Source organism: Salvelinus namaycush, chromosome 2 (genome assembly GCF_016432855.1).
Source record: "Salvelinus namaycush isolate Seneca chromosome 2, SaNama_1.0, whole genome shotgun sequence".
In the NCBI taxonomy this organism is placed as follows: Eukaryota; Metazoa; Chordata; class Actinopteri; order Salmoniformes; family Salmonidae; genus Salvelinus; species Salvelinus namaycush.
The window spans coordinates 41,870,615-41,886,466 of record NC_052308.1 but is presented as its reverse complement, the minus strand read 5'-3'; the positions used below and the strand labels follow the sequence as shown (position 1 = coordinate 41,886,466).

At 43.4% G+C, this 15,852-nt stretch overlaps 1 protein-coding gene across 1 annotated transcript; it reads right to left on the bottom strand.

The window, feature by feature from the left end:
• Positions 1–1,337: 1,337 nt before the first annotated feature.
• On the bottom strand, positions 1,338–4,245 carry pth4 (parathyroid hormone 4). The gene is made up of 2 exons (XM_038965550.1): positions 4,199–4,245; positions 1,338–1,650 (listed from the first exon to the last, which is right to left on the bottom strand). Exons 1-2 carry the CDS (start codon positions 4,243–4,245, stop codon positions 1,338–1,340), a joined length of 360 nt encoding a protein of 119 aa, XP_038821478.1.
• Positions 4,246–15,852: the final 11,607 nt, after the last annotated feature.

Genomic DNA, 15,852 nt, shown 5'->3' with positions numbered 1-15,852 from the left:
CTGGTCTACCAGTTTCCCCATAATCATCTCCACTAATAGGTTGAAAGCCCAGTTAGAATCCATGGAACTCTGAGAGCAGAAATCCTTGGCTGTTGAGTTATCTAGACAAAAGCTCCAGCCGACTCTTAAGAGTACTGCCTCTAGTCTCCCGGTGGGACAAACGAGCGCCAATCAGCCACTATTCACAGATTAGAGTGGTTCTAGATTACAGTGGTTCTATAATAGAGTGGTTCTATTAAAAGACTGTGGAATGTTCATCACACAATATTTACAGCACTGATACACTGGGAATATGTGAACGACCATCAGAGACAGGGGAGTCAAAGCAGTCTGCAGATATTTCTGGGTCTTGGTTATTAATAAAGAAATTGAACAGAACATTCAAGTAAATTAAGAATCAATTAAGAATGATTGCGATCATCATCAGCAGATAAAGAAAAAGTGTTTTAATGAGACGACCATGCATTGTTGCATACAGCACTAGTTGACATTTACAGTACATCTTCACAGAGATCCAACCTGGTCTCAGAGCATTTAGTATTATTCTGCATGTAAATCCGAGTCACTCCATTTAGTATGATATGCTACCTTTCATATCGTATGTATTAATTTGTGGATGTCCATCACCCATTTCATATGATTTGTTACAAATGAAAATTCATATTATGTGTTACGAATTTACAAAACGTACAATATGTTATGAATTTGAAAAACATACAATATGTTATCATTTTCAAAATGTATGATATGTTACGAACTCTAACTAGGTATCTAATGTTAGCTAGCTGGCTAACGTTAGCTAGAATAGGGGTTGAGGTTAGGGGTTAGGGTTAAGTTTAGGAGTTAGGTCAAAGGGTTAAGGTTATAGCTAGGTTTAGCTAAAAGGGTTAAGTTTAGGGGAACGATCAGCTAAAAGGTTTAGGGGAAGGGTTAGCTAACATGCTAGGTAGTTGCAAAGTAGCTAAAAAGTAGTAAGTAGTTGAAAAGTTGCTAATTAGCAAAAATGCTCAAGTTGTCCTTGATGACATTCAAACTCGCAACCTTAAAGTTGCTAGACATTCGCGTTATACGCCCACCCACCCTACTTTAGTTTATTTGAGTGTCCCGGATTTACATTTACTATGTTACGTCTAGTCTATGAGACCAGGCTGAGAGATCTGATGGGTGAAAAACATGCCAAAAATAGCAGGCTCAAAGCAGATAGCCATGAATAAAAGTCATGGTCTGTTTTACTTTCATGGGCAGACTTTTAGTAGGCTAACATACTCATTGACAATCAAAGCAGCGACACAGAATGCGAAATAGAGATGGTTCTGGGAGTTGAGGAGTTGCGGGGTCTATGGTTCCCCCTCAGAGAGGTCAATGAGGTTGGGGCTGAAGAAGTTTTTCATAAGTCTCTCCAGTGACCCCTTGTGGTTGTTGCTGGCCTCCCCAGATTGTGAGCCAGCAGAGTGTGGTTTGAGGGCAGGGGAGAGGTCCGAGGTGTAGCCCGGGATGGGGTTGAGTGCGGTGGGGGGCAGCAGGGAGGAGGAGCGGGTCTGGGCGGTGTGGAGCCCCTCCATGGCACTGGACAACCAGATGAGTCTCTTCAGGCTCTGGATGGTCCTGCCACGGTCATGCATCAGCTGGTGCTCCGTTACCGCTCGCCTGCTGGAGTGGAGAGGAGGGGAGGAGTGGAGAGGAGTAGAGGAAAGGAGAGAAGAGGAGGGGTGAGGGGGGCAGAGGTAATATGTATTATAAGCAGGGAGGGAGAGGAGTACAGTAATGTCTTCTGAAAATAATGTGATAGAAAGATGATAAAGGAGGAGAGACAAGGAGGAGAGAGCTGTAGTGTGTAGTTTGCTCGCAACAAATACAAGGTGTGAAAAATAGACTTCAGGAACATTCAGCATGTTCAAAAGTATTTTAAAAAACAACAATAAAGGAATAAACCTTAACCTTTCTGGGATATAGGGGGTGCTGTTTCGACTTAGCGAAAATTAGTCTCCAAATTAAACTGCCTATTACTCAATTCTTGCTCGTACAATATGCATATTATTGTTATTATTGGATAGAAAACACTCTCTAGTTTCTATAACCGTTGGAATTATGTCTCTGAGTGAAACAGAACTCATTCTACAGCACTTTTCCTGCCAGGGAGTGAGATTTCAGAAATCTTGGCCCCTGCTCCCAGGTCAGTTCATAAGTCCCTGTGAATGCTATGATGCTACAAACACTGCCTACGCCTTCCTCTAGATGTCAGTAAGCGGGGAGATTTTGAATGGAGTGGATTGCGCAATCCGGGCTCTATAAATAGACCCTGGAGCGGAAAGAACGTCCTTTTCAACAGTGCGCTCGACGCAGAGTGGTCGTCGGACTGGCCTCCTTCCAAGCTTTGGTTTAGCCACTTATATATCGCCGGTCATGTTTTTATTCGTTATAGGTGTTAAAGACATCATAAGGTAGTTAATTTAAACCGTTTTATAGCAATTTATATCCGTTTAGTGCGATTTTGAGGCATTTCTTTGTGACGTACTTTGAAGAGCTGGTCACGTTTCCAGTACATGCCGAACGTTAGTGGCCATTTCGACAGGACAAGAGGACATCTTTCGACCAAAAGACGATTAGACCGGAGAAAGGATACATTGCCCAAGATTCTAATTGAAGATCAGCTCATAGTAAGAACTATTTTTGATGATAAATCGTTATTCTGTTGAAAAATGTCAAACGCATAAGCCGCCATTTTGTTTTGTGTAGCTTCGCTTGGCGAACCCTGTATTGCACAGTAAGGATAATTTTAGAAATGTAATTCAGCGATTGCATTAAGAACTAATTTGTCTTTCGATTGCTGTCCACCCTATATTTTTTAGTAAAGTTTATGATTAGTTATTCATTACGCTAGATCACTGTCCAAAATGGCGCACGAAATTTTCAGCCCAGGTTGGCTACTATTCTCATTGTATAACCACGGTTTTTTGTGGCTAAATATGCACATTTTCGAACAAACTCTATATGTATGTTGTAATATGATGTTACAGGAGTGTCATCGGAAGAATTCTGAGAAGGTTAGTGAAAAAATTAATATATTTTGGCGATGATAACGATATCGCTCTCTTTGGCTTGAATCAATGCTCGGGTAACGTTTGCATATGTGGTATGCTAATATAACGATTTATTGTGTTTTCGCTGTAAAACACTTAGAACATCTGAAATGTTGTCTGAATTCACAAGATCTGTGTCTTTCCATTGCTATGCGCTGTGTATTTTTAAGAAATGTTTTATGATGAGTAAATTGGTAATACACGTTGCTCTCTGTAGTAATTCTAGTCGCTTTGGTGAGATTTGTGATGGTGGCTGCAATGGCAAACTATGATTTATACCTGAAATATGCACATTTTCGAACAAACTCTATATGTATGTTGTAATATGATGTTACAGGAGTGTCATCGGAAGAATTCTGAGAAGGTTAGTGAAAAAATTAATATATTTTGGCGATGATAACGTTATCGCTCTCTTTGGCTTGAATCAATGCTCGGGTAACGTTTGCACATGTGGTATGCTAATATAACGATTTATTGTGTTTTCGCTGTAAAACACTTAGAACATCTGAAATATTGTCTGAATTCACAAGATCTGTGTCTTTCCATTGCTATGCGCTGTGTATTTTTAAGAAATGTTTTATGATGAGTAAATTGGTAATACACGTTGCTCTCTGTAGTAATTCTAGTCGCTTTGGTGAGATTTGTGATGGTGGCTGCAATGGCAAATTATGATTTATACCTGAAATATGCACATTTTTCTAACAAAACCTATGCTATACAATAAATATGTTATCAGACTATCATCTGATGAAGTTTTTTCTTGGTTAGTGGCTATTTATATCTTTATTTGGTCGAATTGGTGATAGCACCTGATGGAGTAAGAAACTGATAGAGTTAGAAAAGTGGTGTCTTTTGCTAACGTGGTTAGCTAATAGATTTACATATTTTGTCTTCCCTGTAAAACATTTTAAAAATCTGAAATGGTGGCTTTATTCACAAGATCTGTATCTTTCATTTGGTGTCTTGGACTTGTGATTTAATGATATTTAGATGCTACTATTTAATTGTGACGCGATGCTAATCAGTGAGGGGGGGGTTGGGGGTGCTTGTCAGTTGCGTCCCAACTATCGCTAGCGTCCCAACTATCCCAGAGAAGTTAAGAGGAACCAGAGACTTACCTTTCATTCTCCTGACAGTGACCAACTGTGAAGACGACAAGAACCATGACAGCAACCGACTGCACATGCTTTTGGGATACCAGCATTGTCTGCAGAGATCAGACGTTCACAACAACTTCATGTAATTCCTCAAAACTCACTGGGGCCATACTTGCGAACATTAGAAAAAGTTTCATTTGAAACGTTTTCTGCGTCTCAAAATGCACGTCAGGCAATTAAAATCGTTGAAGTAGTTGCACGTGATCAAACGCTACATGTTAGCTGTTAGCATTACATAACCTGGCACATGTATCCCCATGCTAACCTGAGCAGTGACAAATTCTGCTTCCTTGACTAGTGTAACGGGTTGAAGTGTGTTGTTCTTGAATAGAGCCTTCTGCCTCTGTCAGTCACAGGTGTACCTCATTCTATTTAAGGGCGTGATTCTAAAATCTGCGCTTAACTTTTGTTTCAGAGTATACCCTAACAATGGTAAAGGCTGGCATGTCATAGGAGGACGGGAGAGGCGCCCATGGTGTAGCGAAAATGGATTTGAATCGTTAGTGATGTTCTACGCCATCTCCGTTGGTGCCGCTCTCCTTCTCCCCTGGCGTACCCTCCTGGGTTGTTGGTATGTTTTGTATGTTGGCCGGAGTTAAACAACTTAAATGTGATACCTTGATTATTTAATAATAGGTGATGATGATGATGATGATATAACTGATCAGAATATTCTTTACAGAGTGCTAGGCGCTGAAGATGTTCCAGTCTAAATGTTCTATTGTGAATGACATAGATTTTTGTTTTATACCTGGTCTGTTAATTCCCATGCTCCACATTTAAAGAACCTGTGTTTTAGTTTTAGTAAATCCCCCACGTTATGTTTGACGACAGTCGGCAGGGAACGGAGCATTGGCATATTTTAAGCGTTAAATTAAATCATTTTTAAGTCATATTTTTTAGTATAGACACGGGATAATTATAGTTTTAAGCATGCTTTGTGGAATGTAATGATTTGTTCGGTGGAACAAATAGTTTACTTTTGAGGTGACTACATATATTTGTGGAATGAGCATGCTATTCCAATCTGTCTGACCGTCCTATTTGAAGAGTTTCAAATCTAAAACAAACGACAAGGTGGGATCTTTTAGTGTTTGCACAATTCATTATGCGAGAAACAGGAGGGCTTCTTAAAGAAAAACTAACAGGTCTGTGAGAGCTGGAATTCTTACTGGTTGGTAGGTGATCAAATACTTATGTCATGCAATAACATGCAAATTAATTACTTAAAAATCATACAATGTGATTTTCTGGATTTTTGTTTTAGATTCCGTCTCTCACAGTTGAAGTGTACCTATGATAAAAATTACAGACCTCTACATGCTTTGTAAGTAGGAAAACCTGAAAAATCGGCAGTGTATCAAATACTTGTTCTCTCCACTGTATGTGGCGCCTCTGGAGTGGCGACCCTCGCTGCCGACCCCGGACTGGGGACCCTTACAGCGGGCCCTGAATAGCCGGGAGACTCTGGCAGCGCCGGACAGGCGAGAGACTCTGGCAGCGCCGGACAGGCGGGAGACTCTGGCAGCGCCGGACAGGCGGGAGTATCTGGCAGCGCCGGACAGGCGGGAGACTCTGGCAGCGCCGGACAGGCGGGAGTATCTGGCAGCGCCGGACAGGCGGGAGACTCTGGCAGCGCCGGACAGGCGGGAGACTCTGGCAGCGCCGGACTGACGGGCGGATCTGGCAGCTCCGGACTGGAGAGAGGACCTGGAGGGAGGAGACGGAGAGACAGCCTGGTGCGTGGGGCTGCCACAGGACCCACCAGGCTGGGGAGACCTACAGGAGGCCTGGTGCGTGGAGGAGGCACCGGATGGACCGGGCTGTGGGGGAGCACTGGAGCTCTGGTGCGCAGCCTTGGCACCACTCCTCCAGGCTGGATGACCACTTTAGCCCGGACCCTCCAGAGTGCAGCCACAGGTTAAACCGGGCTGTGGGGGAGCACTGGAGATCTGGTGCATACCACTCGCACCTCTCCCTTAGGCTCAATGCCCACATTCGCCCGACACGGGCGGAGCGCAGGCATAGGGCGCACTGCACCCTCCCAGCGCCCCGGAGACACAGCACGCAGAGCCGGCGCAGGATACCCTGGGCCGAAACGACGTACCGGAGACCAAACACGCTGAGCCGGCACAATACGCCCTGGCTGGATGCATGGCACTTGCAGGGGGCTGGCCTATAGCGTTCCGGGCTATGAGCGCGTACTGGCGACACCGTGCGCTTGACCGCATAACACGGTGCCTGACCAGTACTGCGCTTCTTCCAGTAAGCACGGGGAGTTGGCTCAGGTCTATCGCCTGACTCCGCCAATCTCCCCGTGTTCCCCCCCAATTCTTTGGGGGGGCTGCCTCTCGTGCCTGTTGCGCTGCCTTACCTTATATCGCCGCCGCTCAGCTTTAGCTGCCTCCAGTTCTTCTTTGGGGCGGCGATATTCCCCAGCCTGTGCCCAGGGTCCCTTGCCGTCCAATATCTCCTCCCATGTCCATTTCTCCAGATCGCACTGCTCCTTGTTACCACGCTGCTTGGTCCGTTTGTGGTGGGTAGTTCTGTAACGATTTTATTCTTCTTCTGATGAGGAGTATGAAGGATCGGACCAAAATGCAGCGTGGTACGTGTCCATGTTAAAATGTATTAAACTGAACACAAAAATAACAAAGGAGAAAACACAAAAAAACGAAACAGTCCTATCAGGTGACAAAACACAAAACAGGAAACAACTACCCACAAACACAGTTGGGAAGAGGCTACCTAAGTATGGTTCTCAATCAGAGACAACGATTGACAGCTGCCTCTGATTGGGAACCATACCAGGCCAAACACAGAAATACAAAACATAGAACAAAACATAGAAGGCCCACCCCAACTCACGCCCTGACCAAACAAAAATAGAGACATAAAAAAGGAACTAAGGTCAGAACGTGACAGCTGTAGTCCGGCACTGGCAGTAGTTGATTCAAGCAGGCAGTCACCCTTTCAACACTTAATAGCCACATTTTGTTACTGTTAGCATTCTCAGTAACACTTTACACTTTACATTGTTATATAACACTTTGGTAATTGCATAGCAATGAGCTGAGAGTACACAAGGAATAGTGACTGTAATAACGCCATTATTATGACTCTATGTAAACTGGAAACCACATATCCTGAGGCTGCATTCATTGTAGCTGGGGATTTTAACAAGGCCAATCTGAAAACAAGACTCCCTAAATTCTATCAGCATATCGATTGTGCAACCAGGGCTGGTAAAACCCTGGATCATTGTTATTCTAACTTCCGAGACGCATATAATGCCCTCCCCCACCCTCCCTTCGGAAAAGCTGACCACGACTCCATTTCGTTGCTTCCAGCCTATAGACAGAAACTAAAACAGGAAGCTCCCGCGCTCAGGTCTGTTCAACGCTGGTCCGACCAATTTGATTCCATGCTCAAGATTGCTTCGATCACGTTGACTGGGATATGTTCCGCATTGCGTCGAACAACAACATTGACAAATACGCTGATTCGGTGAGCGAGTTTATTAGCAAGTGCATCGGCGATGTCGTACCCACAGCAACTATTAAAACATTCCCACACCAGAAACCGTGGATTGATGGCAGCATTCGCGCGAAACTGAAAGCGCAAACCACTGCTTTTAATCAGGGCAAGGTGACCGGAAACATGACCGAATACAAACAGTGTAGCTATTCCCTCCGCAAGGCAATCAAACAAGCTAAGTGTCAGTATAGAGACAAAGTAGAGTCGCAATTCAACGGCTCAGACACAAGAGGTATGTGGCATGTCTACAGTCAATCACAGACTACAAAAATAAAACCAGCCCCGTTGCGGACCCCGATGTCTTGCTCCCAGACAAACTAAACAACTTCTTTGCCCGCTTTGAGGACAATACAGTGCCACTGACATGGTCCGCTACCAAAACCTGCGGACTCTTCTTCACTGCAGCCGACGTGAGTAAAACATTTAAACGTGTTAACCCTCGCAAGGCTGCCGGCCCAGACGGCATCCCCAGCCACGTCCTCAGAGCATGCGCAGACCAGCTGGCTGGTGTGTTTACGGACATATTCAATCAAACCTTATCCCAGCCTGCTGTCCCTACATGCTTCAAGAGGGCCACCATTGTTCTTGTTCCCAAGAAAGCTAAGGTAACTGAGCTAAACGACTACCACCCCGTAGCGCTCACTTCCGTCATCATGAAGTGCTTTGAGAGACTACTCAAGGACCATATCACCTCCATCCTACCTGACACCCTAGACCCACTCCAATTTGCTTACCGCCCCAATAGGTCCACAGACGACGCAATCGCAACCACACTGCACACTGCCCTAACCCATCTGGATAAGAGGAATACCTATGTGAGAATGCTGTTCATCGACTACAGCTCAGCATTTAACACCATAGTACCCTCCAAACTTGTCATCAAGCTCGAGACCCTGGGTCTCGACCCCGCCCTGTGCAATTGGGTACTGGACTTCCTGATGTGCCGCCCCCAGGTGGTGAAAGTAGGTAACAACATCTCCACTCCGCTGATCCTCAACACTGGGGCCCCACAAGGGTGCGTTCTGAGCCCTCTCCTGTACTCCCTGTTCACCCACGACTGCGTGGCCATGCACGCCTCCAACTCAATCATCAAGTTTGCAGACGACACTACAGTGGTAGGCTTGATTACCAATAATGACGAGATGGCCTACAGGGAGGAGGTGAGGGCCCTCGGAGTGTGGTGTCAGGAAAATAACCTCACACTCAACGTCAACAAAACAAAGGAGATGGTCGTGGACTTCAGGAAACAGCAGAGGGAGCACCCCCTGATCCACATTGATGGGACAGTAGTGGAGAGGGTAGTAAGTTTTAAGTTCCTCGGCGTACACATCACGGACAAACTGAATTGGTCCACCCACACAGGCAGCGTGGTGAAGAAGTTGCAGCAGCGCCTCTTCAACCTCAGGAGGCTGAATAAATTTGGCTTGTCACCAAAAGCACTCACAAACTTTTACAGATGCACAATCGAGAACATCCTGTCGGGCTGTATCACCCCCTGGTACGGCAACTGCTCCGCCCACAACCGCAAGGCTCTCCAGAGGGTAGTGAGGTCTGCACAACGCATCACCGGGGGCAAACTACCTGCCCTCCAGGACACCTACACCACCCGATGTCACAGGAAGGCCATAAAGATCATCAAGGACAACAACCACCCGAGCCACTGCCTGTTCACCCCGCTATCATCCAGAAGGCGAGGCCAGTACAGGTGTATCAAAGCAGGGACCGAAAGACTGAAAAACAGCTTCTATCTCAAGGTCATCAGACTGTTAAACAGCCACCACTAACATTGAGTGCTGCTGCCAACATACTGACTCAACTCCAGCCACTTTAACAATGTAAAAATTGATTAAGAAAATATTTCACTAGCCTCTTTAAACAATGCCACTTCATATAATGTTTACATACCCTACATTACTCATCTCATATGTATATACTGTACTCTATACCATCTACTGCATCTTGCCATCTTGATGTAATACATGTATCACTAGCCACTTTAAACAATGCCACTTTTATATGTTTACATACCCTACATTACTCATCTCATATGTATATACTGTACTCGATACCATCTACTGCATCTTGCCTATGCCGTTCTGTACCATCACTCATTCATATATTTTTATGTACATATTTTTCATTCCTTTACACTTGTGTGTATACGGTAGTAGTTGTGAAATTGTTAGGTTAGATTACCCGTTGGTTATTACTGCATTGTCGGAACTAGAAGCGCAAGCATTTCGCTACACTCGCATTAACATCTGCTAACCATGTGTATGTGACAAATCAAATTTGATTTGATTTTGATGCATTTTCCAAAGTCCTATGCCACAATGTTTCTATTGTAATCAAAGTTACTACACATGTATAAGAACTTTATGTCAAGTGTTACTGTATTACCTTTGTCTCACTCATTTTGAAAATATATCTGTTAGTCATTTTGAAGCTACAAAAGTGGTCTGTACTAGTGTTGAGGTGATTCCATTTCCCTCATGTATTGCGCTTATGATCATAGATTTAGACTAATTCAACTAACTGTTGTAGTTTTTGGTAGCCATCAATTACACCGTTTTCTCATTCAAATAACTTAAATATATTCAAAATATTTTCAAATATTATTTGTTTTTCTGAGACCTATATTTGAATATAATTTTTTGGGTTGCCTATTAGTTAACTCTATATAAACTATTGTATTGGTCAGTGGCGATTTTAGCATGTAAAACTTTGTGGGGCATTTTTTTTTTGATGCACGCCAGCAAAGCCACTACACTACACAACATAACACTAAACAATACATTAATTGCACTATAATGGTGACAAACCGTGCCTACAAACTGTTAGGGCCTACATAAAACTGCCCCAACAGCAGTCCCAACACCGTACCACTGCTACACCTGGCTTTCAGCGGAGCCTTGTCTGGCAGCGAAACAGTTAATTCAGCCTCATTTACTTCCTGGCATATTACATAATTTATGCAGCAGCATACACTACACTTTTGGACTCATATTGTTTTGCTGTGCTCAATTGAACAGGAAGGTGTGGTGGCGGTCCTTCGTGGGCAAGTTTGGTCATCAAACTTTGTCATCAAAGTCTGGCATTCTCTGGATTTATGGTGCTTTCAAGACAACTGGGAACTCTGAAAAAACAGGGTTGAATCATGATGACGTCAGTGATCTTCAGGTCGGAGCTCTAGAAAGAGGCCGAGTTCCCGACTTGCAATTCCGAGTTGGATGACCGTTCAAAAAGTATTTTCCCAGTTGGAGCTCGTTTCTTTCCGAGTTCCCAGTTGTCTTGAACTCACTGAAGTCTGAGATTTGCAGTTGTTTTGAGCATGGCAGAAGTCATGCTGGATTGACAGCATGGCCAATGTTGAATGTTTATCCTTTTAAGCTTGGAGAAGAGACCCTTAAACCCAGACTTGGACCACACACCCACTCCACTGAATAGCAGGCTAGTGATTGCTTTGCAATGCTTGTAGTTAGCCACTGAATCCTTCCAAACCACTCATTGTTGAATTTGTGATTTCCAACTTGTTGTGTATTGTTTGTGTCCAATGGCCGATGAGCACCGATACATTTGATCTATTATTTCTCTTCATATGACAAGAAATTAAAAGGATTTGCCAGTAGATTGCCTTGATTCATGATGATGAATGCTAGCTTGCTAGCTAAGATTTGAATTTGAAAGTATGATGTCCAATCAAAGCTACTGTAGATATAATGTGATCTGTGGCCAATGACTTTGAGCCTTCTTGGATGGGCATTTTCGAGCTCTATCCGTAGATTTTGCGGTGACGTAGTGTCCCCATGAGTGACAGAACACTGAGCCAATCACAGCGCAACTATAGAACATTACCAACCCCTAGGCTCTGTAATTTCCGCTGGCTGCCCCACCACCACAGAAAGCACTGAGCTAGGCTGGAATACCTGCATTTTGGAGATTCCTTATTCAAGAAAGCAAAAAAGAGACCATGTTTGTATGCAGCTTTATTAACTCAATGATTTAATTTGATTTTTTTTTTAACATGATTTGCAAACGGATTAATTCCAAAATAACATGCAAAACAGGCACTAAAAATATATATATATATATTTTTAGCTATACAGGTTTGGCTCAAAACAGATGCTCTGACCCACCTGCCCTTGATGACGGGTCGCTACTGGTATTGGTGCATTTTGATTTTGTGTGCGGCACTGGGTTGGCCTTGGTTTTAGGGAGCCTCTGAAGCCTGATGTGCGCTTAGGTGTTTGGGTGAGTGGGATTGAGATGCGCTAAGGAGTGGTACTTGGCACGGTTGTGTCCATAATGCCATCACAGTGTGTGTGGCTTGTGGCCTGGCGGCTGGGTAAGTGTGTGTGTCAGGTTGGAGGTGTCACTGCCATGAGGGAAGTTGGAGGGAGATGTTGCTGAGAAGAGTGCTTCTCTGTTACGGAGCTTATGGCTGCCTCAGTGACAATATATGGTTGAGCATAGAGGGACTGGGCTCTTCGTTCGGTTCGGCTGTGGGGTGCAGGCCGAGAAATGGCCCATGCCATCGGTGTGACCAATGAGCGCGTAAGAGCCGCTACGTGGTCAATCTGACGTCGTCTGCAGTGGCCGTGTAGCATTTACTGAGATGCGGTCTCCACAGAAGTCTGAGCATTTTTACTTCTTGTGTTTCGCATAGCTGTTGTGAAGGGAGTTGCCAAGGAAGTGAGTTTGTGTTTATACAGAACCTCCCGCCCTCATCTACCATCAACCAGTCATGTCGACGCTGAGCTATACGGACCGCTCCGCATTGTTACAAAATGTGGGAGGCACATGACGATTCAGTACGAAGCACGAACCCTAAGGACGGAGCCTCCAGATCGCATTTCCAGAGCAAGCATAATTTGGCTTCAAGTGGCTGACGAGGAGCTCCAGTAAGTAGGCCTACTATTGTTAACATTTGGCAACTGATCCTATGCACCAAGTATTTTTTTAAATATAATTATGAAGATGAAACAAATTATCTATGAAGAGAACTGTGCCAGTGTGCACGAGAGAGTAGGGTATGATGTATTATAGAATCTGGCGAGCTACAGTACCGGTCAAAAGTTTGGACACACCTACTCATTCAAAGGTTTTTCTTTATTTTTACTATTTTCTACATTGTAGAATATTAGTGAAGATTTCAAAGCTATGAAATAACATATGGAATCATGTAGTAACCAAAAAAGTGTTAGATTTTATATTTGAGATTCTTCAAAGTAGCCACCCTTTCCCTTCATGACAGCTTTGCACACTCTTGGCATTATCTCAACCAGCTTCATGAGATAGTCACCTGGAATGCATTCCAATTAATTAACAGATGTGCCTTGTTAAAAGTTAATTTGTGGAATTTCTTTCCTTCTTTGAGCGTTTGAGTCAATGTGACCAGGTAGGGTTGGGATACAGATTTGGTAAAAGACCAAGTCCATATTATGGCAAAAACAACTCAAATAAGCAAAGAGAAACGACAGTCCATCATTACTTTAAGACATGAAGGTCAGTCAATCCGGAAAATTTCAAGAACTTTTAAAGTTTCTTCAAGTGCAGTCACAAAAACCATCAAGTGCTATGATGAAACTGGCTCTCATGAGGAACCCCACAGAAAAGGAGGCCCAGAGTTACCTCTGCTGAGAAGGATAGGTTCATTAGTTACCAGCTTCAGAAATTGCAGCCAAAATAAATGCTTCACAGAGTTCAAGTAACAGACACATCTCAACATCAATCATTTTCCTCACACCAAAAAAGTGTTAAACAAATCAAAATATATTTTAGATTCTTCAAAGTAGCCACCCTTTGCCTTGATGACAGCATTGCACACTCTTGGCATTCTCTCAACTAGCTTCACCTGGAATGCTTTTCCAACAGTCTTGAAGGAGTTCCCACATACTGCATGCTGAGCACTTGTCGGCTGCTTTTCCTTCACTCTGTGGTCCAACTTATCCTCATCTCAATTGGGTTGAGGTCGGGTGGTTGTGGAGGCCAGGCCATCTGATGCAGTACTCCATCACTCTCCTTCTTGGTCATATAGCCCTTACACAGCCTGGAAGTGTGTTGGGTCATTGTCCCGTTGAAAAACAAATGATAGTTTCATTAAGTGCAAACCAGATGGGATGGCGTATCGCTGCAGAATGCTGTGGTAGCCACGCTGGTTAAGTGTGCCTTGAATTCTAAATAAATCACAGACAGTGTCACCAGCAAAGCACCATCACACCTCCTCCTCCATGCTTTACGGTGGAAACCACACATGCAGAGATAATCCGTTAAACCGCCCTGCATCTCACAAAGACACAAGGGTTGGAACCAAAAATCTAGAATTTGGGCTCATTAGACCAAAGGACAGATTTCCACCGGTCTAATGTCCACTGCTCGTGTTTCTTGGCCCAGCAAGCCTCTTCTTCTTACTGGTGTCCTTTAGTAGTGGTTTCTTTGCATTGACTGATTCACACAGTCTCCTCTAAACAGTTGATGTTGAGATGTGTCTGTTACTTGAACTCTGTGAAGCATTTATTTTGGCTGCAATTTCTGAAGCTGGTAACTAATGAACCTATCCTTCTCAGCAGAGGTAACTCTGGGCCTCCTTTTCTGTGGGGTTCCTCATGAGAGCCAGTTTCATCATAGCACTTGATGGTTTTTGTGACTGCACTTGAAGAAACTTTAAAAGTTCTTGAAATTTTCCGGATTGACTGACCTTCATGTCTTAAAGTAATGATGGACTGTCGTTTCTCTTTGCTTATTTGAGTTGTTTTTGCCATAATATGGACTTGGTCTTTTACCAAATCTGTATCCCAACCCTACCTGGTCACATTGACTCAAACGCTCAAAGAAGGAAAGAAATTCCACAAATGAACTTTTAACAAGGCACATCTGTTAATTGGAATGCATTCCAGGTGACTATCTCATGAAGCTGGTTGAGATAATGCCAAGAGTGTGCAAAGCTGTCATGAAGGCAAAGGGTGGCTACTTTGAAGAATCTCAAATATAAAATCTAACACTTTTTTGGTTACTACATGATTCCATATGTTATTTCATAGCTTTGAAATCTTCACTAATATTCTACAATGTAGAAAATAGTCAAACTAATGAAAAACCCTTGAATGAGTAGGTGTGTCAGCTTTTGACTGGTACTATATATGGTTACGGTTCCCAAGTGAACTGACTGGTGATGAGAAGCTGGAGAAAATATGAAGAAACAAGAAGTTGACGAGATTACATACCTTTTCGCTCTGTCTTTTTGCATGGTGGTTTGATATTTACTATCCCTTAAGTATCTCTTGAGTGTGCCTTTTGCATGTTATTTTTTGCCCCACCCTTTATTTATATTGCGTGTTTTTGCATTATTACCCTTTACCCTTATTTTAACCTTATTTCTTTCAGAGATTTTGAGTAGAGTGCTTATTTTACTTTGTGTCGAATATGAGGACACATTCCAAAATTAGGGTGGAAGGGATTGAAGTTTGTTGTGGTTCTTGAACACAGGTGCACCTCATTCTAATAATAAAAAAACTAAGTCGATAGATGCGCCTGTGGCCCGTGAGTCAAACAGTAACATCATTTTGGATATTGAATAGCTCCCCATGTGTTTTTGCTAGAGCCTTACCGTTTGATGGAGTGGCTGCACCTCGATCACCTCTTTTTGCCAATATAAAGATTGCGCCTGACATGGGGATTGTGAAAGCAATGTTTTCTACACGAGAGGATTCGGACAAGAAAATTGTCACAATCGTCTGTAAAATCTGAACCGTTTTGAGCTACAAACTAATAAGTCACCAATATCGAAAGGTATTCAGGGGAGTCATCTGAAGGTAACCCATTAAATGGCACAAAGTGCATAGGGGGTAAAAAGTGCCACAAATAAAGTTACCCAACATGGGTCTAAAACTATTTTTTCCCCTGAGTTTTCATATCTCTCAGATATAGGACAGACACTTTAAAATCTTATTCCTAAGGATTTATTTTCTGACTGATTTGCCATGTACAAATGTGTTATTCAATGTGTGCCTATGGGCTACAGCAGTAAAGGCCAAATTCAATGTTTCATCATTTTTGTCCTTAAAAACAAATGGCAAAAT